Source organism: Chanodichthys erythropterus, chromosome 3, assembly GCF_024489055.1.
Source record: "Chanodichthys erythropterus isolate Z2021 chromosome 3, ASM2448905v1, whole genome shotgun sequence".
In the NCBI taxonomy this organism is placed as follows: Eukaryota; Metazoa; Chordata; class Actinopteri; order Cypriniformes; family Xenocyprididae; genus Chanodichthys; species Chanodichthys erythropterus.
This window is the reverse complement of record NC_090223.1, coordinates 58,647,587-58,672,432: the sequence shown is the minus strand read 5'-3', so window position 1 is coordinate 58,672,432 and position 24,846 is coordinate 58,647,587. Positions and strand designations below refer to the sequence as shown.

The following is a 24,846-nucleotide window of genomic DNA, read 5'->3' as shown; positions in this document are numbered from 1 at the left end:
AAGGTATAAAACAAGCATCTTACCTCTTCCTTTTGTTAGTTCTTTCGGCATTTGGCCCACCCAAACCCGCATTATGACTGACTTCCAGGAAATCAAACTGTTTCCCTCCGATGACAAGCTATCTAATGTGCTAGAAACACCTGCTTTCCCCCGAACAGGTTGGATCCTCCTTCACTTCATCTTTCACCCGTTGATCGCCCAGGTCGCCGGTCTCACCGTTCGACAAGCCAGCTCAACACACCTTGCTCAAGAAGACCTCTTTCTCCTCCTCCATCTAGATCATCATAGGGCTCGGCCGATCCTTGCCATGATGCATCTTGTCCTTCATCATCATCATCATCATCATTATCATCCTCTTCAGCAGCAAGCCCTTCCGTCCCTCCTGTTGAGAAATGGTTCGTCAATGCACTCAGGCAAGGGCTATCCAACGCAGGTATCCATTTCTCCTGGAGGAATTCAAAAGTGCAACTTCACGATCTGCTCGTGCGTTTGCACCAAAACTCTCTGCGTCCTCCCAGCAACACACAAGTTTCAAAGCAAACAGCGGCACGATCCATACGGTTCGCCTCCAACCTCGGTCGCCGCTCATTCCAGCCAGCAGTCTATTACGGCCTCTCCGACTGTTACTGTTACCATTCCTCCTCCCACAGGTGAGTCTCTCACAGCTTCCCCTTTGCTTCCCCTCCTTTCAAATTGTTTTGGATAAGTCCCATTGGTGTAGCCACAAGGAAATTTTCAGGGAAAAAACAAATGATCATTGATCTCTCTGCTCCACACAACAGCACTCATCCAAGCATTAACATCCTCATCCCACTAGAAGAATTCTCCTTGTGCTACCATAACATAGAATGTTGAAGTAATGTCAACTTTTGCTAACCAGGCTCTGTAACCAGCATTTTTTATTAGATGAATAGCTTGGTCTAAGTCATGCCCATTCATCCAGATTTTTGGCACCTTTTTGGCATCTGCTGCAAAGGAAAATTGTATTTTGCAGTGCGTTTAACTTTTGGCAGCAAAAGTAGTCAAAATATTTTTGACATTTTCACCATTTCCCCAAGCTTCTTTCCTCCAGCTGCTCACCTTTCCACCATTCAATAAGTTTTTTCTAAATTGGGAGTTCCACTGTCCCCATCAGGTCCTACCACATCCCTAGAGTTCTTTGGAATTAACCTTGACTACGCCATGCGTACAGTGCCTCAAGGACGCCCTTTCGTCTCCCACTTGCTGTCTGTTGCATCTTCCATTCAGGAATTAGATTATACCATATCTCTAACCCCATCTTGCCTCGCCGATCTGAATCTATGCATCATGTTCCTAAAAAAAATGGAATGGCCTTACCTTCTTTTACTATGACATTAAATCTCATTCTAGTGATCTCTCTCTGTTTACAGATGCTGCTCCCTCAGTAGGCTTTGGAGGTGTTTACCACAGTCACTGGTTTGCTTCAACCTGGCCTCCTAAGCTCTCCATATCAAATCAATGTGCTGCATCCTTAGCTCTTTTTGAGTTATATCTGATTGTTATAGCTGCCTTTTTGTGGGATCACAAATGGTCTTCTAAAAGCATAGAATTCCACTGTGATAATCTGGCCACTGTTCACTGCATTAACAACGGCCGTTCAAATTCCCCTGAAATCATGCCCCTCTTGAGACGCCTCACCTGGTTATCTGCCTGTAAACAGTTCATCTTAAAAGCCGTTCATATTCCAGCCCACCAAAACCAAATCGCTGACGCACTTTCTCGTTTTCTGTTTAAGACTTGATATTCTTGTAACTCACCCATTCAAACATCTCCACACATTATCCATGGATTCAATATTCCATGCCATCCCACCCAGAACATTACAATCCTACTGGACAGTTCGGAGAGCTTTCAAACAATTCCATTCCTACTACAACCAGCCTTTTCCCAAATTTCCCTCCTTTCAGTTTCTTCATTCATCTCATATGTCAACCAGATTAAATCCATCCAATCCAGTACCATCAAAGTTTATCTTGGCAGCATTCAGTTTTTCTTTAAACTAATCTACGGCTATCCATGTCCTGCCATAACAAACCCTCATATCACACTCCTTATTAACCCTCTGGAGTCTGAGGCTGATTTGACATGCCCTGACATTTGTGCTTTTTTCAGTTGTTCATAAACATATAAATGACAAAAGTGTCATTACACTGTATTCAGCACAAACTAGGCTACCATAATATGTGAGGGACATGTATGTACATGTTTGTATTTTTGAAGGAATAATGTTTATGCGTGGTTATTGAAAAAAAAAAAAAACTTAAGTACTTATATTCTTTAAAATATAATGTATTTCTGTGATACAAAGTGTCTGAACAATTATGTTACCTCTATGGCATTTCATATAGGCTTTTAGCTTAAAAGCATGCACATTTGGAGAAATATTGATGGATTCTTATATATTCTTATATATTCTTATATGTCAGTTTTCTTAACTGAGGAGAAATATTTATTCAATATTTATTGTCATCACTATGAGTGCTGGATACTGTGTTTTCAATTCATACTTGCAGCCGGAGGGCGCTCTGTACACCTTTAGGCCACAAATTCATATAAAGAAGAAAAGGAACCAGGAACTAACGGCATGTCTTCTACAGATCGCTAACCATTGCTTTAACATCCAAATAAACACTTTTCAAGACAATAAATACACGATTGTGATGATGAATGCATGCATTGCCTCTGAATTTGCCTCTGAATAGCGCTCCCTCCGTGGGCGTGGCCGCATTAGCTGATAATGAGTTGAATCATGGACTTCTGACATGGCTCTCTTTTCATACAGATTACATAAACACGGAATTTTTTTTTTTTTCGATTTGACGTGCACAATTTAAAACCTGGCATTTCAACGTTTATTTAGACATAAGTGTCATTTTTTTGTCATTAGTATTCATAAGTTACAGTTCATTTTCTGAGAACTATCAGATTGGATTTCGTTCAGAGGGAGATGAGAGATCACACATCATGTTAGTTTTCTTTATTTTACAAAAAGCACAACATTGTGTTTTTACTCTGAGTGTACACAAATAAAAGAAGACATTCTATAGTTCCAATTGATATATTACTTATGTCTCTATGACAAGAAATGACGGAGTATTTTAAGTCTGTTTTGCTGCAATGTGAAAAAAAATCCTGCAAAACGCGCCGGCGCGTTTTCAGACCTCAGGGAGTTAATGCAATTCAAAAAAACCAACCCCACTCATCCTGATTCTAGTCAACCTCTAACCATTGATCTTTTAGCTAAATGCCTGACATTCCTCTGTTCTGTTTACATGCCCCCGGTTACAGCAAGAACTCTGGATGCTATGTTTACCCTGGAGTTTCTGAAATTACAACCAATTCTAAATTCAACCCAGCCATCCACCCAACCTTCTCCGATCTCCACAATTTAGACATAGACACCATCCATTTCCTCCTCAAATGTAGCAAAACTGATCAGTTAAAAAATGGCCATTTCATCTATATCTTCAATCGTCCACACCCATCCAGCCATATCAGTCTCTTTCCTTCTTCCTTGCTCACAGGAAGGTTCAGATCTCCTCTCCGCTCGACTGCTTTTCATTGATGAGAACAACCTTCTAGTCACTAGGCATTGGTTCCATAAAAAAAGCTTACACACATCCTCACCCACTCTGGTATCCAAGCTCACTTGAAAACTATATTGGCATTAGTGGAATTGCTTTGGCATGGTTCAAATCATACTTATCTGACCGTTATCAGTCTGTGGTAGTTAATGAAGAGATGTCGTATCGATCACAGGTTAAATATGGGGTACCACAAGGCTCAGTATTAGGACCGTTGCTTTTCACTCTGTACATGCTGCCCTTAGGAGAGATAATTAGGAAGCATGGTGTTAGTTTTCACTGCTACGCTGACGATACTCAGCTCTATATTTCCTTGCGCCCTGACGAAACCTACAAATTCACAAAACTAACAGAATGCATAGCTGACATTAAAAACTGGATGACAAGAAATTTCTTATTATTAAATTCAGAAAAAACTGATTTCCTAATCTTTGGACCAAAAACTTCCTCACGAAAAAACCTTGAATACTCTCTAACACTTGACGGGTGCTCCATTAAACCTTCGTCCTCAGTTAGGAACCTGGGTGTGCTCTTTGATACCAATCTTTCATTTGAAAGTCATGTTTCTAGTATCTGTAAAACCGCCTTCTTCCATCTAAAAAATATATCTAAATTACGACATATGCTCTCAATGACAAATGCGGAACAGTTGGTTCATGCATTCATGACCTCAAGACTAGATTATTGTAACGCTCTACTGGGTGGTTGTTCTGCTCGGCTTTTAAACAAACTACAGTTGGTTCAAAATGCGGCAGCTAGAGTTCTTACTAGAACCACAAAGTATGACCATATTAGCCCAGTTCTGTCAACATTACATTGGCTCCCTATTAAACATCGTATAGATTTTAAAATCTTGCTACTTACTTATAAAGCTCTAAATGGTTTAGCTCCCCAGTACCTAAGTGAGCTCTTAATGCATTATAGTCCTTCACGTTTATTGCGATCTCAGAATTTAGGCCAGTTGATAATACCCAGAATATCAAAATCAACTGAAGGCGGCAGATCATTTTCCTATTTAGCACCTAAACTCTGGAACAATCTTCCTAGCATTGTTCGGGAAGCAGACACACTCTGTCAGTTTAAATCTAGACTAAAAACACATCTCTTTGCTCTTGCATACACATAACACATTATCAATACATTAACATTTTTCAAATCCGTTAAAGGATTGTTACGCTGCAATAATTAGGTCGGCCGGAACCGAGAACATTTCCTATAACACTAGATATACCTGTACATCAGAACAAGAATGGCATCTACGCTAATATCTGTCTCTCTGCTTATCCTGAGGTTTGCCGGGTGCTGGATCCAGGCCGTATCCAGGTCAGATGGAGAACCTGCGTCTGGACCTGACTACAACGTAGCCCAGGATCCCCGTATCCGCTTACATATATTTATATATAATCGATTTTTAAACTCTATAATAAAAATGTACAATTCAGATTTTGATCTCCATATACATTTACATATATATATCTTCCAAGGGGTTTTTTCCCTCCTAGGACTTTTTTCCCAGTGCTAGCACGCTGGGTTTTTCTCCTAGGGGGTTTTTTCCACCCCTGGAAGTCAGCCGACATTGGCTTAATGTAGCACCATCTTGTATATGTTACATATTACCACACTTGTTTGTACAGTTTTAACCACTTCCCTTTTTTTTTCTGTGCTTCTAATATGTAAAGCTGCTTTGAAACAATTACCAATTGTAAAAGCGCTATATAAATAAATTTGACTTGACTTGAATTTGACTATTCATCTCACTCCTTCCGCATTGGAGCAGCCACCACCGCAGCCCAAAGGTCTGCCAGATCATCAAATCAAACTACTGCTGCTGCAGTGCTCCGCCTAATTTTGATACTGCCGCTGCAGTGCTCTGCTTAAATTTTTATACTGCTGCTGCAGTGCTCCGCCTAATTTTGATACTGCCGCTGCAGTGCTTCACATGATACTACTGCTGCAGTGCTCTGCCTAATTGCGTTACTGCCGCTGCAGTGCTCCACTTGATCCCATGCTGCTGCAGTGCCTCACCTAACTTAAAACTGCAGCAACAGTGACCTGCCTGCCTCAATACTACCGCTGCAGTGCTGTCTTCCATTCCTTCTTTTCTCCAGTTTTTTTTTTTTTTTGGGGGGGGGGGTGTCTTCTGGATTATCGAAATAGTTTCACATGCCAATTCCTTCAATAATCATGATCTGTTCAAATCCAATAATTCTTGCTTGCTGTCTAAATTCTGCATTTATGTTTTTGGGGGTGATCAGAGCTTGAGTAGAATATCCTATCCGAGCCACTCTATAGCAGACAGCAAGCCAAATCTGTTTACCACTTACACTAAGATTATATGGGCACACAAACGTGTGAAGTGAAGTTAATAAATGTAATTTCGGGAGGAGTACGCCCATCTAATCTTCCAATCAATACCAAGGTAAAAAACCAGCATCTTGTTTCTTTGGGCAGGAGTGCCCCTAGAACAGGTGTCCCGGCATGCTGTGGTTTTCACGGATGCCTCGACCACCGGCTGGGGTGCCACGTACAACGGGCTTGCAGTTTCAGGCGTTTGGACGGGACCCCATCTGCAGTGGCACATCAACTGCCTCGAGTTGCTTGCAGTACACCTTGCTCTGAGCTGCCTCAAAGGTCCACTACGAGGCAAGCATGTACTGGTCCGTACGGACAACACTACGACCATTGCGTACATCAACCGTCAAGGTAGTCTACGCTCCCATCGCATGTCGCAACTTGCCCGCCATCTCCTCCTGTGGAGTCGGAAGCATCTGAGGTCGCTTCGCGCCATTCATGTTCCCGGTGTGCTCTACCGCTTAAATCCTCCTCGACCTCCCTCCATACCCTCTTGGGACCTTGCTCTGGTGCTTCGAGCACTTCAGATTGAGCCCTTGCAATCAGCAGACTTAAAGATTCTGTCTCTGAAGACTTTGCTGCTGTTTGCATTGGCCTCCAACAAGAGGGTAGGGGACCTGCAGTCATTTTCGGCCTCCTGCAAGCGCTGCCCTCGGAGGAGGCAGACCCAGCCCTGGCTTTGCTCTGTCCAGTCCGTGCTTTGCGACTGTACATAGACAGAACTCAAAGCTTCAGGACCTCAGACCAGCTCAAATGGGTTTGGGAACAACAGTGATCGATCCTCTCTGTGTGTTAGCCCTGTCCCACCGTCCACAGGCAAGGGGGTTCAGGTGGCTTACAACAGAGCGCTGGAAGAGGGCAGCTCCTGTGGCGCTTTGGTAGGGATTCCTATTCGTCGGTCTGTCCGACGTACGTCAAACGTGACCGACTGAATGGGAACGTCTTGGTTACAAAGGTAACCCTCGTTCCTTGAAGGAGGGAACGGAGACGTACGTCCCGTCGCCACAGTCGTTGTCCTGCTGATGCTGCCGCCTGCTTGGTTCGGCTCCTCAGCGAAAACCCATTATATACCTGCACTGCGAGGCGAGCAGCTGATGCATATGATTGCATGCCAATGTGCATTGGCTCGTTGCAGTTACACTCGAAGTAGATTGGCCTCTCTAACGAGATTCCTATTCGTCGGTCTGTCCGACGTACATCTCCATTCCCTCCTTTAGGGAACGAGGGTTACCTTTGTAACCGAGATGTTTCAAATATAATTATTTCGAAGTGATTACATTTTATATAACACTATCTAGTGTAAGTGATAAACCCCGTTTGACATTTGTGCTGGCTACTGTATACAGGCCACCATACATAATTTGCTGATTGTCTATCAGAGGTAGTACTGGCTGCGGATAAAGTCTAAATTGATGGTGATTTTAATATCTATGTAGATGGTGAAAAATATGCATTGGGATTAACATTTACAGACATTCTAAACTCTATTGGAGTTAGAAAACACGTGTCAGGACCCACTCATTGTCGTAATCATATTTTAGATCTAATATTGTCACACGGAATCGATGTTGATGCCGTTGAAATTCTGCAGCAGAGCAATTACATCTTAGATCATTATCTAGTCTTGTGTGTACTACATTTAGCCAAGGCTGCAAAACCTACTCCTTGTTACAAATATGTAGAGAATTAGTCAATTGCAGGCTGATCTCGAATCTAACCTTTCTCTCAAAAATACTAGAAAGGCCAGTATCCTCACAACAATGTTACTTGGTATCTGTGAGGATTTCCAGTCAGGATTTAGACCATATCGTAATACTGAGACTGCTCTCATTAAAGATACAAATGATTTTCTCTGATCTTATCAGATCGTGGTTGTATCTCTCTGTTAGTGTCACTAGATCTTTGTGCCGCATTTGACACTATCGACCACAACATTCTTTTGAATACACTCAAAAATGATGTTGCATTAGTGGAATTGCATTGGCCTTGTTTAAATAATACTTATCTGAACGTTATCAGTTTGTAAATGAAGTAAATGAAGAGATGTCATACCAATCACAAGTTCAGTATGGAGTACTGCAAGGCTCAATACTAGGACCGTTGCTTTTCACCCTGTACATGCTACCCTTGGGAGATATCATTATGAAGTATGGTGTAATATTATTGTGGTCAATAATCACTGCTTCTAGTGTATGTGCACTAACTTGGATGGATTAAAATGCAGAGGACAAATCTGAAGTATGGTTATCATACTTGGCCTTCACATTTTACTCATTACGAAGTGTTCAGATCACGGTGTTAACTGTTGGAGAACAGTGACCTGAGTTTAGACAAATATATCAAATCGATTGAGAAAAACTGTATTATGGTAGCATTTTGTTAATTATTTTAAGGAAAACCATTTACCTCAAAATCTCCAGCGTACAGTTTCTCTTCAGTCCACCAGAAAGAAGCTTCACTCCAGAATCGTGCAGGTCATTGTTACTCAGGTCCAGTTCTTTCAGGACAGAGTTTGAGGATTGTAGAACTAATGAAAAACTCTCACAGGACTGAATAGTGAGATTACAGTGAGTAAGGCTGAAAGAGAGCAGAATACACACATCAACAGTCAGATTATCTACACTAACACTATGACTGGCTGACTGTAAATGATTTCTTTTATGTTCTTTAATACCTCAGTATTTGCAGCTGACAGTTTGGACTCTTCAGTCCATCAGAAAGAAGCTTCACTCCAGAATCCTGCAGGCCATTGTTACTCAGGTCTAGTTCTTTCAGGACAGAGTTTGATGACTGTAGAGCTGAAGACAAACTTTCACAGGACTGACCAGTGAGATTACACCCACATAGCCTATGTAGAGAACAAAACAAACAGTGATATCAGTGTGATTATCAGGAAGGGTTTATAATCTGAACTGGATGTTTGTGCTAAATTTAGTGTAATGAGACTTTAGTTTAAATGTAATGTTACTCTTGAGGGATAAGTTTATAACTCATCTGTGCATTTTTACTCATCACTGCAGCAAATTTTACATGAATGCAACTGATACAGTTCAACTCACCGACTCAATGGTCTAGTCACAGTGGTTCCCAAGTTACCAACACACTAAATCTGTCATACTAAAATGAGGCAAGAACCAGGAGTAATATGATCCTCGGGGCATGGTGTGCAAAGGATTTGACTGATGAAATGAAAATAAAGCTACTGTAATAATCAAATGCACAAGGAAAGGGACATGTTTTAAATTGTTATTATGACGAAACAGTTCATTGAAACAAACTGTTCATAAGAACCACTTAAGGCGAGACACTACAGGTGAATAGGGATTTTTAATTAAAAGATATCACTGTGAAACTTCTCCAGTTTATTACTGGCATAAACATAAGAAAAAAATGTATTACAAGTTTTGTGTAAATTTATGTTTTAATATGCAAATGAGGCCTTATATACTTAAATATATGCTAATTTGCATACATTTCCAAAAACAAAATCTGAAAATTGGAAAGGTCCAGGTTTAAAATTTTTGTTTCTATTTGTTGACATATTAGATGAAAGGGCTTTTACAGAAGGGATTCTGGATATCTTATTTTGTGCTTTAGTAAATTAGAGAACACTGACAATAGCCTTTAAAAACCTATTTTCGCCATGTTTTTTTGAGTAAAATGACTATGTAACTCAGGATAGGAATGATATATCAACAAATCCCTCTGTAAAAGCCTTCAGAATATAGCTAAGTATAAGTCTGGAAAAGTTGGTGCTTGTAGGTGCTACTGAAGTGGATATATCTGACTCTGAGTGTGAGAAAAAACTCATTTTGAGAAAGCGGCCTTTAAAGTTTTTATATTGTATAATTTCATTTATTTCTATTGAAACCCAACCTACAAACAAAATATATATTCAGTTTATTAATATCAGTATTATGTAATATTTAAAACACATGGAAATTGATAAATGAATAAATTATTAATAACAATAGCCTTAAGCTGAAGAGAACTACCTTAACAAACACACATAAGAGCAGTCACAAAAACTGCAAACTTCTGCAGTACCTATCTCTCTCACACAGACTACACTCCAGCAACACACTGATTCTGTGGATCGATGTTAATTTTCAGCCCTGATCCAGCACAGTTAGGAAAACATAAACCACTGACTAATTCATACAATCGTGTGAGGTGAATTATGAGCCATTCCTGTGTGGCGCGGCTGTCATTCCCAATCCCTCCAACACACTCTTTCCCTTTCCAAACAATAGGTTACGCGATGAGACACTCGCTGATGGGGTTTCATTGTCTAATCTGTTGTTTACTTTCTTTTTTACTAGCTTTTGCAAGTGACAGCTGTTGCCGTATTTTCAGTGAAACTTTCTGACTTGATTTCGGTGCTGTCGCATTTTCTCTCAGGCGCAGAATAAACAAGGAAGCATGACGACTGAGAACCAATCACGTAGTCGGAAATTCACATGATCAATCAGATGTGGTTTTCGGCTGTAGATTCCCCGGCAAACTTCTGCGGTTGGTTATTTCTACAAAGGAAATATCCATATTTGGATTAGACAGCGCTGTTAATGAGACTGAGAGCTTTACAATGATACGAGGCATGACATGTTTCTGTGAATGGAGACGGCACGGGAGCTCGCGTTAGAATGCCAACTTTTGGTGATTTCCGATAGAAATCTAAAGGCGCAAGTTGACAAAATATAATGAAATAACCACCTTAATGTGTAATGTTGACATATTTTTTATTTTTACATGAAAGCTTACATGTTAAGGGAGCAAACTGGCCCAAAATCTCAAAATTGACCACTGCATGAAAAAATTATGTTTTCACCTGCCGTGTCTCGCCTTAATAAAAACAGGAAATTTGGGTATTATTTCTTTGGAAATAATTGTAATTGGAAAAAAGTGGTACGCTCCACCTGCGTGAAGTTGGTCCCCCACCCAACGCAAAACGTCGGCAAAATAGTCTCAATCGTTTGTGCTCTGTTTGTGCCGTAAAAATTTTTGTTTGTGCTGCTTTGGTTTTTTAGATATTAAAAGAATATTTATAGGTCATTCTGAGGTCACCCAGCCCCCCCACATGTTCCAAATTCACCGAAAATAGTCTCAAACGTTTGTGCTTCGTTTGTGCTGGTTTGTGCCGGTAAAAGTTTTGTTTGTGCTGCTTTCGATTTTAAAATATTAGACTTTGAATTATAGGCGATGACGTCACCAGCCCCCCAACAAGCTCCAAATTCGCCCAAAATAGTTTCAATCATTTGCGCTTCGTTTGTGCTGGTTTGTGCCGGTAAAAGTTTCGTTTGTGCTGCTTTCGATTTTAAAATATTAAAATAACTTGTATAGGTCATTCTCAGGTCACACAGCCCCCCACATGCTCCAAATTCGCCCAAAATAGTCTCAAACGTTTGTGCTTCGTTTGTGCTGCTTCCATTTTTTATTTTAGATAGCCTATGTTTATTAAAATAATATTTATAAAATCTCAGGTCACTCAGCCCCCCACATGCTCCAAATTCACCACAAACAGTCGCAATCGTTTGTGCCGATAAAAGTTTCATTTGTGCTCCCTCGCTTTATAAATATTAGACATTGATTGCATTGAATTGAATGACACTGAACGGCTGCAAATGCAAATCGCATAAGAGCATATTATAGTGACTATTAGGCTATATACCAAAGCAAATAAATAGGAGCAATGTGATTTCAAATCAAGTCTCTGTTTGCTTTCTTTCTTTTCAGTGACAAGCGCGTGTCAGAAACGGAAAGTTGTTGCATCAAAAAAGCTGCATCAGTCCGTGTAATTCCTTCAATTATTTACCCTATGTCGAGAAAAAACTACTTATTTAACTGTCTAACTAAACCAAATCGAAAAAACAAATAAAGACATTCGTTTAATTTGATTTTACTTGAAAATAAACAAAGACAAAATAATAATAATAATAATAATAATTAAGCCTATAGGCCAATAACACAAAGAAAATGAGCTTTAAGAGTTTTTTTGTTGTATTTTTGGTTTATGGGTTAAACAAATTAGTTTCTGCTTTAAAATTTGTTTCGAATGTGTGGGTGGCCCCTAAAATACTCATTTTGGCTTTATGTGGTCTAAAACAACATTGAGGAAATTTTTATTTATTTGTATTTATTTTATTCTTAAAAGGCCTAAGTAAAACCTAATGATGCAACTCGTTATGATGTTTCACTCGTTATTACAAGCAGTTTTTTTGTTTTGTTAAATAATAACATAATTTGTGTTTCATTAGTAAAATCTAAAATATCAGAAAACAATGGAAGGGATTGCGCAGGCGCCTCCGCGGACAAGAGAAGTATTGTGCTCTCTGATGAGTGATTGATTCCTAGATGTGTATGTGTTTTATGTTTTGTATGCTTTATATTAATTGTGCCTTGTATTTTCTCCATTTTAATGTACAGCCCTTTGGACAACTTCGGTTGTATTGAAACGTGCTTTAATAATAAATACAAACACAAATACAAGTAGGCCTACAACGTTGTTGAAAGGTTTATATAATATTGTGTTTCCTGAAGGATAATTGATCATGATTACATAATTAATTGATGATAATTCTATATATATATATATATATATATATATATATATATTTTTTTTTTTTTTTTTTTTTAGTTTTGGTTTTGTAAAGAAATAATGAAATAACAATATTGGATGTTTAATTGGGGTCCGGGTCCGTCATCCGTGCGCCATGGTATATGCTGATTAGATTTTTTACTTAAAAAGAAATAAGAAAGAGTTTGATTTTGTGTTTGTGTGTTTGTGTTTGTGTGTGTAAAAAACTGAAAACTGAAAAATAAAGCTAGATTTTTCGTAATTTTATTCATGGGTAAAAATGTGATTATTCTTTAATATTTGTTTCGCATGAGTGGCGCCCTGAAACGCCATTTAACTTTCCGTTTCTGACACGCGCTTGTCACTGAAAAGAAAGAAAGCAAACAGAGACTTAATTTGAAATCACATTGCTCCTATTTATATGCTTTGGTATATAGCCTAATAGTCACTATAATATGCTCTTATGCGATTTGCATTTGCAGCCGTTCAGTGTCATTCAATTCAATGCAATCACTGTCTAATATTTATAAAGCGAGGGAGCACAAATGAAACTTTTATCGGCACAAACGATTGCGACTGTTTGTGGTGAATTTGGAGCATGTGGGGGGCTGAGTGACCTGAGATTTTATAAGTATTATTTTAATAAACATATCTAAAATAAAAAATGGAAGCAGCACAAACGAAGCACAAACGTTTGAGACTATTATGGGCAAATTTGGAGCATATGGGGGCTGAGTGAGAATGAATAGCCAATTCTTTTAATATATTAAAAACCGAAGCAGTCCAAACGAAAATTTCACCAGCACAAACCAGCACAAACGAAGCACAAACAAACAAGACTATTTTGGGCGAATTTGGAGCATGTTGGGGGACTGGTGACGTCATCGACTATAATTCAAAGTTTAATATTTTAAAATCGAAAGCAGCACAAACGAAACTTTTACCGGCACAAACCAGCACAAACGAAGCACAAACAAACGAGACTATTTTCGGTGAATTTGGAAGATGTGGGGGGGCTGGGTGACCTCAGAATGACCTATAAATATTCTTTTAATATATAAAAAACCAAAGCAGCACAAACAGAAATTTTTACGGCACAAACCAGCACAAACGATTGAGACTATTTTGCCGATGTTTTGCGTTGGGTGGGGGGCCAACTTCACGCAGGTGCACAACCTAGCACAAACGAAGCACAAACAAACGAGACTATTTTGGGCGAATTTGGAGCATGTTGGGGGGCTGGTGACGTCATCGACTATAATTCAAAGTTTAATATTTTAAAATCGAAAGCAGCACAAACGAAACTTTTACCGGCACAAACCAGCACAAACGAAGCACAAACAAACGAGACTATTTTGGGCGAATTTGGAGCATGTTGGGGGGCTGGTGACGTCATCGCCTATAATTCAAAGTCTAATATTTTAAAATCGAAAGCAGCACAAACGAAACTTTTACCGGCACAAACCAGCACAAACGAAGCACAAACGTTTGAGACTATTTTGGGGCGAATTTGGAGCATGTGGGGGGCTGAGTGACCTGAGAATGACCTATACAAGTTATTTTAATATTTTAAAATCGAAAGCAGCACAAACGAAACTTTTATCGGCACAAACCAGCACAAACGAAGCACAAACGTTTGAGACTATTTTGGGCGAATTTGGAGCATGTGGGGGGCTGAGTGACCTGAGAATGACCTATACAAGTTATTTTAATATTTTAAAATCGAAAGCAGCACAAACGAAACTTTTACCGGCACAAACCAGCACAAACGAAGCACAAACAAACGAGACTATTTTGGGGTGAATTTGGAGCATGTGGGGGGCTGAGTGACGTCATCGCCTATAATTCAAAGTTTAATATTTTAAAATCGAAAGCAGCACAAACGAAACTTTTACCGGCACAAACCAGCACAAACGAAGCACAAATGATTGAAACTATTTGGGGTGAATTTGGAGCTTGTTGGGGGGCTGGTGACGTCATTGCCTATAATTCAAAGTCTAATATTTTAAAATCGAAAGCAGCACAAACAAAACTTTTACCGGCACAAACCAACACAAACGAAGCACAAACGTTTGAGACTATTTTCGGTGAATTCGGAACATGTGGGGGGGCTGGGTGACCTCAGAATGACCTATAAATATTCTTTTAATATCTAAAAAACCAAAGCAGCACAAACAGAAATTTTTACGGCACAAACCAGCACAAACAGAGCACAAACGATTGAGACTATTTTGCCGATGTTTTGCGTTGGGTGGGGGGCCAACTTCACGCAGGTGTACGATCCCACATGTGGGATTTTTATTTCTGTGCCCCTGGGCATTCGGTCCCACATATGGGATTTCGAAAGTTCAGCGACGTCACATAACTGCCAGATTCAAACTGTGCTTTCGCACTTTGGCTGCAAGATGGACGCGCGCAGCTCCTGTCATATATCACAGCTATGCAGTGTTTTCAGCCACATAATGTTTCTTTTAAGGTTTCATACATTTAAATATGCATAAAAACCATTAAAACAATACATTTAGAGTTTATAAAATACACACTGATGTCAGACATCAGTGGAAGCAGCAATAACAGTGAATTCAAATATAATTTGCCGACATTTATTCACACATAATGGGCCTAAGTAACTATAAAGTTTGCTCTTTTATTCTTCCAGTTCACCAGCCACTTAATTGCATATATTTCAGGAGAAACTGATGAATTCACCTGCTGTAAATCCAACTGACAGGACTCAGGACTGCAGCACAAACTAAGATGGGGGCGCCCATCTCGCATTATAGATCAAGATAAAGATAATTTATAAAGGTTTTAAAACGACAAAACACACTCACTTACACATATTTGAGAATCGGAATATCATATAGTTGATGACATGGTAAGCAATTTTGCGAATATTTTAAATAAAGGAAAAACTAAATGGCCATGGAAACAATAAGGGCAAACGTTCTAAAATAATGGTCGCCTTAAAAAAAATCACTCTGGGGGGACAGTTAGAATATTTTAAACTCACGCTCGAAAGGGTTAAAAAAATTCCAGGTTTTTCAAGGGTCAGTCTTCACTTGCCTCACAATTTGATTATGATTCAGAGGGTAATGATTAGATTATTAAGCAATTCACAATACATCTTTTCCTCCAATTCTTTGATTAATAATAATTATTATATGAATAATCACAATATAGTTCAAAAATGCAAATGACAATGAGTAGAACAAATACAATGTGAGAAAGAAACATGAAATTAACAATGAAATTGTGCTTCACTTTTTTCATTTTACATCTATTTAAGAAATATTACAGAAATTAAAGTGATAGTTCACCCAAAAATGAAAATTCTGTCATCATTTACTCACCCTCAGGTTGTTCCAAACCAGTATACATTTCTTTGTATTGCTGAATGCAAGGGAAGATATTTTGAAGAAAGTTTGTAACTAGGCTGCTTTGGGCCACCATTGACTTCCATAGTAGGAAAAAAAAAATTCTATGGAAGTCAATGGTGGCCCAAAGCGTATTAACACTCAGAGGTTGGCTGGTCGCACCGGCGATACCACCTTGCTTTTTTACTTATCAGTATGTAAGAGACTCAAAATACTCCGTCAATGTTGCACATACTATTAAAAGTTATACACCATTTTAATCTGTGAAATATCTTTTTTTATTTGTGTACACTCAGAGTAAAAACAAAATGTTGTGCTTCCCTTTCAAAAGGGGAACCGTCACTTGTGATAGGTGTTCGAAATGCCAAGAATCACAACACTCCAATCCTATTGGCCGGCAACAGCCTATGACGTTGAATGGCGCGAACCTTGACGTATAAAGGGAGCGCCTGAGGAAGCAGTCAACATCTTCTCATCTTTTCGGGACTGTTTTGTTCGTGCCATTGTTTCACAAACTCCGGTAGGAAATTACTCCTTTTATATCTGCAAACTTCCAGGAGGATGTGTTTATCCGTGTCCCAGGGGTTTGACACTTGATGTACACATTTCTGGCGTTTTTTTGTCTGGAGAGGAGCAAACGCATGTGTGTGCTGAGGCAATACGGTGGCTGCAAGCATAGGGCTTGCAGGTGAGCTCGTTGGGAAGTCTGAGAGAATTATATTTCTCTCGGCTTGCCCGGGGCTGACGAGGTTGTGAGTTGGATGGCGGTGACGTCCGTGTTTAATGTCACCGCGTCCGATAGCGAGCGCTCCTCTGGTCGCTGGGTATGTGAGCTGCTGTGTTTTTGGGACGCACTTTTCGGCGGGCTGCAGCTGTCGTGAGAGCGCGTTAAGAAAGGGGACTTTCCTAGACTTTCCATTCTCTCCTGATCTACGCGTTTGAGATCGGGTGGGCATGGAAAACCCCCTGGCCATTCAGATTGGATCTGAGCCAGACAGAAGGGAGGAGGAAGAAGCGAGAGTGAGATGGGTGATCGATTGTAAACACTGTTGCGTTTATAATCGATCCCCCAGCTATTTAACCCTCTGGAGTCTGAGGCTGATTTGGGGCTTGGAGAAGTTTTGACATGCCCTGACATTTGTGCTTTTTTCAGTTGTTCATAAACATATTAATGACAAAAGTGTCATTACACTGTATTCAGCACAAACTAGGCTACAATAATATGTGAGGAACATGTATGTACATGTTTGTGTTTTTGAAGGAATAACATTTATGCGTGGTTATTGAAAAATCAAAAAACTTAAGTCACTGAAATAAGGCCAAAAAAAGTATAGTAAATCTGTGTTTACAAGACTTCTGGGTATTGGAGGTTGTAGTTTTTGCTTCAAAATTATGTAAACATTATGCTGCCTATTCCTTCATATAAAACAATATATTGATTTAGTTTTTGTAAGACACTTTTTGCCAAGAAACACAGTATGCGAGGAGGCGTGAATCACCACTGAAAATGGGCCATTCTCACCTGAGAAGACAACAGAATTGGATAGTAATGAGTTGAAATGACTTGCATATTAATGAGGCATTTCAGTCAGGTAGGCTGTGAAAAAAACCTTCTGTGATGTCTCAAGCTCATCATGATATATGAAACATACAGAAAAATATTATTACAATATAAAGTAATGGTTTTATATTATACTTTAAAATATAATGTATTTCTGTGATGCAAAGAGTCTGAATATAGGCTTTTAGTTTAAAAGCATGCACATTTGGAGAAATATTGGATTCTCATATGTTTATGTCAATTTTCTATACAGAGGAGTTATTTTTATTTAATATTGACTGTCATTACTATGAGCGCTGGTGTTTTCAATTCATCCTTGAAGTCGGAGGGTGCTCTCTGTGCATTTTTAGTCCACAAATTCATCTAAAAGAAGAAGAGGCTATTCCATAAATGGAGTTTCCAATTCATACAGCAGCAGGAGGGCGCTAAAGAAACAAAAACTCATCTAAAATTCATCTATAGAAGAAAAGAAAACAGGAACTAACTGCATGTCTTCTAGAGCTCGCTAACCATGACTTTTACATCCAGATAAACACTTTTCAAGACAATAAATACACGATTGAGATGATGAATGCATGTATTGCCTCTGAATTTGCGTCTGAATAGCGCTGGCTCCGTGGGCGTGGCCGCATTAGCGGATAATGAGCTGAATCACAGACTTCTGACATGGCTCTCTTTTCATACAGATTACATAAACACAGAAAGTTTGTTTTCGATTTGACTTACATGATTTAAAACCTGACATCTTATCGTTTTTTTAGACATAAGTGTAATTTTTCTGTGATTAGTATTCACTAAGTTACAGTTAATTTTCTGAGAACTATCAGATTGGACTTCGTTCAGAGGGAGAGGAGAAATCACGCATCATGTTAGTTTTCTTTATTTTACAAAAAGCGCAACATTTTGTTTTTACTCTGAGTGTATACAAATAAAAGAAGATATTCTATAGTTTCAATTGATATATTACTTATGTCTCTATGACAAAAAATGACGGAGTATTTTAAATCTGTTTTGCTGCAATGTGAAAAAAAACCTGCAAAACGCGTCGGCGCGTTATCAGACCTCAGAGTGTTAAAGGGCGATTTATATCTACCCTCTCCTCTTCTTCTTTCACCTCCCATATATATATATATATATATATATATATATATATATATATATATATATATATATATATATATAAAAATATATAAATATATAAATATATAGGATGTATTTATATGGATGTGTATGTATATATTTTATATCATGCTCAGATACTTCTTATGATCAGACTGACGGCTGGGCCCATAGTAATTATTTTTGTTGGCCCACTTTCTCGGTTTGAGGATGAGTGGATCTTTTAGGCTTAAAAGAACCCTAGATTCTTTCCTCTTTATGTAAAAAAAAAAAAGAGTATTGGGATCTTCGGTCTTTTAGCCGCAGGAATATGAGATGGGTCTATTTTATGTCTTTAAAATAAGACCTTATTTTCCTGTATAGTTTTTCTGAGCATGTAGTTTTTCAGGAGGCTGGCCCTTCTTGAGCTGAGGCTCTGAGACAGGGCCAGAGGTCCAGTATGGCCGCTCAGGCACCCCCTCTTTTCAGAGCAGGCACAGAGACGGCTGGACTCGAGGAGGAAGAAGCAGGTTTGAGGAGGTGATTGATCACGTAAATCCGTGTATCATTCGTTCATTCATTTTTCTATATAAAACCAAAAATCAAAAAACAAAAAAACTAAAGTTTTTTTTATTCTCCTTTTTAAATCCAAAATGAAAAAACAGAAAACAAATAATTTTCCGATTTTGTGCTCAAATAAAAAATGGAAAAAACGGATAACGAGCCCTCAAATTACATTTTGGTTTTCTCATGCAAGTGGCTTACCGGAAGTGATCGTTACGCGCGCGGGGAAAGCATCAAAGCGAGTGACGTGGCCGGACTAAAGTAGTTAACAATACATATACTAAAATACAATAGTTAGAAAGATATGAGACGAAATAATTAATAAATATAAATGTGCAAAACATATAGGCCTACAATGTAAAAAGCTAAGGAAACGGAATCATCATATAGAATATGTGACCCGTCACGGAAACCAGGGACACAAGTCGGCAGCACAACTCTTGAGCAAAATGAGAAAGAAGCATTTTTTTTCAAAATTGGTGATTTTCATTTTTTTTTGCAGAATCTGTTAGTTGAGATCATGAAGAAGCCTTTCCGTGTTTGAGATAGCAGTATTGGAATATTTAAAAGCGTACATTTTGACGTTGAAATCGGCTTGTTTTTCGGAGATTCTAGCACACAGTAGGGGCGTGTCATTGTCTGTGTGTATTTCCTTACTGGGAAGCGTGGCTACTTATTATGCAGCGCTCTGGCCGGCTCTAGCTGATATCAAAATTCAATGAAGAACCGTGGCCGTTACACCGAAAATGTTTTGAAGTACTTCTTCGACAAGCCGGATGCTTATGAACAAGCGCTCACTGATTCTGAAGACGATCTGAGCGACGATGAAAGCGGCTGTAAGGTAACCTTTAGGTCATTTATTAGATCAATTTAATTGTTACAGGGAATAAGAATTGAATCAACTGTAAATGATTCACTGTAAATGATTCTGTCATGATCACCGTCTGTTCCTGTCAGTTCCCGGACTACATCTCCCATCATCCTCTCTGCCACTCACCTGCACACACTTAACACTAATCACTAATCACCACACCCAGCTGCTGCTCATTATCAGGACTATAAAGGACTTCCACTCACACCACCTCACCGCGAAGTATTGTTAACTGTTGTTGCAATTCCGAGTGTTCCCGTGTTTTCTGTCTGCCTGTTTTGCTGTTTCCGGTCCTGCTTGTTCCCTGTTTATTGACCCGTTGCTGCCTGTCCTGACCCCTGCTTTGTATACCGACCTGTGAATGTTATCTGCCAGTCCCGACCTCTGCCTGTACCTGGATTACGATTCTGTCTACCCTCTGCTGTACCTGCTTGCTCCTGATTGACCCTGCCTGTACGACCACGCTTACATTTAATAAAAGCTGCACATGGATCTCTGCCTCAGTCCCGCTTCACAACAGAATACTTCGCCACTACCAAGATCCAGCAGCTACCGTGAGTGTTCCTGTCTCAACAATTATGAATCCATCCACCCAGTTGATCGGTCTCCGTCAAGGAGACAGATCCATTGAAGAATATGTTTTGGACTTTATTGAACTGGCTCCGTTAACATGCTTTGATGAGTTATGTCTTATGACATTCTTTCGCGGGGGACTGTCTGAACCGCTCAGCTCTATTATGCCAATACATGAGCCAAATGGGACTTTAGAACAGTATATAGAGCTGGCGTTGCTACTGAGTGGATCTCCGTTTACTGTGGGTGTCGCGGAGGAACGCGATTCCTCGTCTGGGTGTGTGATGGCCGCCGCGCCAGATGACACTCACCAAATGGCGGCCGCAACAATGAGTCACGCCTTCGCTGATCGCCCAGAGCAACGTCACGCCTTCGCTGATCGCCCAGAGCAACGTCACGCCTTCGCTGATCGCCCAGAGCAACGTCACTCCTTCGCTGATCGCCCAGAGCAACGTCACGCCTTCGTTGATCGCCCAGAGCAACGTCACGCCTTCGTTGATCGCCCAGAGCAAAGTCACGTCGCCGCTGATCGCCCAGAGTCACGTCAGGTCTCTAGATCAGTCCGGGAGCGGAGAGGGTTGCGTTCCAGTGTGACCGATCCACCGTTGATTTCAGTCCGAGCAGCTGGCATCCCCAAGTCTCCGTCGGCCGCTTCGCTCTCAAGCCCGGTGGCCACTTCGTTCTCCGTACTCAAGTCTCCGCCGGCCACTTCACTCTCAAGCCCGGTGGCCGCTTCGCTCTCAAACCCGGTGGCCGCTTCGCACTCAAGCCAGCCGGCCGCTTCGCACTCAAGCCCGCCGGCCGCTTCGCACTCAAGCCCGCCGGCCGCTTCGCACTCAAGCCCGCCGGCCGCTTCGCACTCAAGCCCGCCGGCCGCTTCGCACTCAAGCCAGCCGGCCGCTTCGCTCTCAAGCCAGCCGGCCGCTTCGCTCTCAAGCCAGCCGGTCGCTTCGCTCTCAAGCCAGTCTGCCGCTTCGCTCTCAAGCCAGTCTGCCGCTTCGCTCTCAAACCTGCCGGTTGCAACGCTCTCAAGCTCGCCGGTTTCAACGCTCTCAAGCTCGCCGGTTTCAACGCTCTCAAGCTCGCCGGTTGCTATGGACTCTTGTTCGCCGATTGCAGTGGACTTAAGCACCCTGGACGCGATGGACGAAATGGCTGCTTTGCCAGTGCCCACGGGCAAGATGGCTGCCCCTGCGGTGCTCAAGGATGCAGGGGTTGTTCCAGCCATTGAGTCCGCTCCAGCCAGTGAGTCCGCTCCAGCACAGCCTGCTCTCCTGGTCTGTCCTGTCTTGGCCCAGAGGGCTGTGCTCACTTTTTATGTCTTGGCTGTCCTACGTGCATTAAGGAACTCAAGCTCTTTTGCCGTCCCGGAGCAGCCCGAGCCCGCTGCCGTCCCGGAGCAGCCCGAGCCCGCTGCCGTCCCGGAGCAGCCCGAGCCCGCTGCCGTCCCGGAGCAGCCCGAGCCCGCTGCCGTCCCGGAGCAGCCCGAGCCCGCTGCCGTCCCGGAGCAGCCCGAGCCCGCTGCCGTCCCGGAGCAGCCCGAGCCCGCTGCCGTCCCGGAGCAGCCCGAGCCCGCTGCCGTCCCGGAGCAGCCCGAGCCCGCTGCCGTCTCGGAGCTGTCTGCTCTCCCTGATACGGCCATGGAGGCCGTCACCGAACTGCCCGCTCTCCTTGATATGGCCATGGAGGCCGTCACCGAACTGCCCGCTCTCCTTGATATGGCCACAGAGCAGCCTTGGTCGGCCCTGCCACCACCGCCTGGACCATTTGCTCTACCGCTGCCGCTCAGGCCATCTGCCCTGCTGGCGCCACCCGAGCTCCTTGCCCATGAACCCGCCAATGCCTCCCTTGATTTCCCCAAGAACTTTTTGGGGGGGGGCAGTATACCTAGGGGTGGGGAGCTTGTGGGTGGGGACCCTGCTCAACCATGGCCTTTAAGGGCCTCTGAACTACTATGGCCATTCATGGACTGTAGGCCACTAGGGCCATGTATGGACTCTGTCCTGCTGTGGCCGTCCAAGCCACCTGACCTGCCGTGGCTGTCCGAATCACCTGACCTGCCGTGGCTGTCCGAATCACCTGACCTGCCGTGGCCGCCCGAGCCACCTGACCTGCTGTGGCTGTCCGAACCACCTGACCTGCCGTGGTTGCCTGAACCACCCGACCTGCCGTGGCCGCCCAGGCCACCTAACCTGCCGTGGCCGCCCGAGCCACCTGACCCACCGTGGCTGCCTGAGTCCCTGGGGCTGCATTGGAGATCCCGTTCCCGGCTACTGTTAGATCTCCAATGCACCCACCCCCCCCTCCCTAGCTGTTCCTTTAGGTCGCGAGGATGCGCCTTCCGGGAGGGGGGCGTTATGTCATGATCACCGTCTGTTCCTGTCAGTTCCCGGACTACATCTCCCATCATCCTCTCTGCCACTCACCTGCACACACTTAACACTAATCACTAATCACCACACCCAGCTGCTGCTCATTATCAGGACTATAAAGGACTTCCACTCACACCACCTCACCGCGAAGTATTGTTAACTGTTGTTGCAATTCCGAGCGTTCCCCTGTGTTTTCTGTCTGCCTGTTTTGCTGTTTCCGGTCCTGCTTGTTCCCTGTTTATTGACCCGTTGCTGCCTGTCCTGACCCCTGCTTTGTATACCGACCTGTGAATGTTATCTGCCAGTCCCGACCTCTGCCTGTACCTGGATTACGATTCTGTCTACCCTCTGCTGTACCTGCTTGCTCCTGATTGACCCTGCCTGTACGACCACGCTTACATTTAATAAAAGCTGCACATGGATCTCTGCCTCAGTCCCGCTTCACAACAGATTCAGAATTAATATTTCAAACTTCATCAATTATTCGTCCAGCGAAAATTGAGGTTAGAGTATTTTACCAATTGTGGATAAAATATTATTCTGCGGCCAACAGTAACAATATTTTATTATGATTATTATTATTATTATAATTATTATAAGCAAGAGGAACATGATCTTTAAAGTTTAAGGCAGTAATTTGACACACAGCACAAGAAACTCGTATATGAGACGAGTTAAACTCAATATAACAAGATTTATTGACTACTTCTAATGATTACAGGAAACTAAGGCTAAACACACACACACACACACACACACACACACACACATACATACATGCACACACATTCGCGGAGTTGATGAGTTATGAAAAGTCCCAAGTTCAGTGCTAACTTAACCTGAGGAAAATCACAAAAGCAGAGCTTTGGCTCGATTCTTTAGGTTTAAAGGAGTTTCACCAGTTTCCAGCAAGAGAGAGAGAAGTTTGCTTGTACCTGCGTTTGCTCTGACAGCTGAGGTAATCGGGTTGTTCCGTGACTCGTGTACAGCGGAGTCCCGTTCTGGATTGGCTGTCTTTCAGGTGACGTCTTCTCGGGGGTTGCGCGGAAGCTTTGAAGGATGTTGCTGTTCTGATCTGAGCGTCTGGCTTGAGCGGCTCTCTTCTTGGGAGACTTTGGTCAGGTATTTCACAGAGGGTTGTGGAGTCTGAATGTGACGGCTGTTGATCAGCGGCGTGGCTCGTAGTTGAAATCGGCGGCTGTTAGATGGAAAATCAGCCCCGATAAAGGATCTTCTCAACTTCTTCTGTTCAGCATGACCCAAGCAACTTTTCAGCCGTGGTCAAAGTATTTCTGACCGACTTCTGACTTCCAGCTTCTGACTCTATTTCATATTTCTCGACTGACTGACTGACTTTAGCTTGTTCGGACAGCATAGTTTTAAAAGAGCAATTCTGGCTCCCTCCTTCAGATGCGATCCTCCAATGAGACGTTGCTACGGAGATTAGACACGCCTCGTCTATTGTCTATTGATCACATCGCGTGATATCTGCAGAACATTCTCCTGTTTTATTAACAACTTTATAAAGTTTCTTAATACTTTCCTGATACTGAATTTCAAAGTTTCATTAACACAGAATTACAGAGAATTATAAATTCTGCATTTAGAGCTCAAACACGACACACTTCTTACACACATATTACTAGACTGACCTAATTAAAACAATGATTACAAGAGAAAGAAAATGCATACGGGAATCCAAACATATAATGCATTGACTCCAACATATTAGTAATCACATCATAGCAAATTTTATCCTGGATATAGTTAATACTTTAAGTAATCGACAATTGTCCCTTTTGAGATTCAAAATTGAGTCCTTAAGCATGGTTTAAACTTCGACCGGAGTCACGAGTGACCGGGTCAGGATGGATTGCTCAAACAAGGGAGGTATAGATA

At 41.7% G+C, this 24,846-nt stretch overlaps 1 protein-coding gene across 4 annotated transcripts in view; it reads right to left on the bottom strand.

Moving 5' to 3' along the window:
* The window catches only part of LOC137006100 (NACHT, LRR and PYD domains-containing protein 12-like), a 114,556-nt gene that overhangs the window by 47,437 nt on the left and 42,273 nt on the right, over positions 1 to 24,846 (bottom strand). For all 4 annotated transcript variants that reach the window (XM_067366548.1, XM_067366557.1, XM_067366566.1 and 1 more), the window contains exons 8-9: positions 8,632 to 8,805; positions 8,364 to 8,534 (exon numbers count right to left, since the gene is read on the bottom strand). In XM_067366548.1, the coding sequence (XP_067222649.1) occupies positions 8,364 to 8,534; positions 8,632 to 8,805 (345 nt within the window). The remainder of the gene's footprint in view (positions 1 to 8,363; positions 8,535 to 8,631; positions 8,806 to 24,846) is intronic.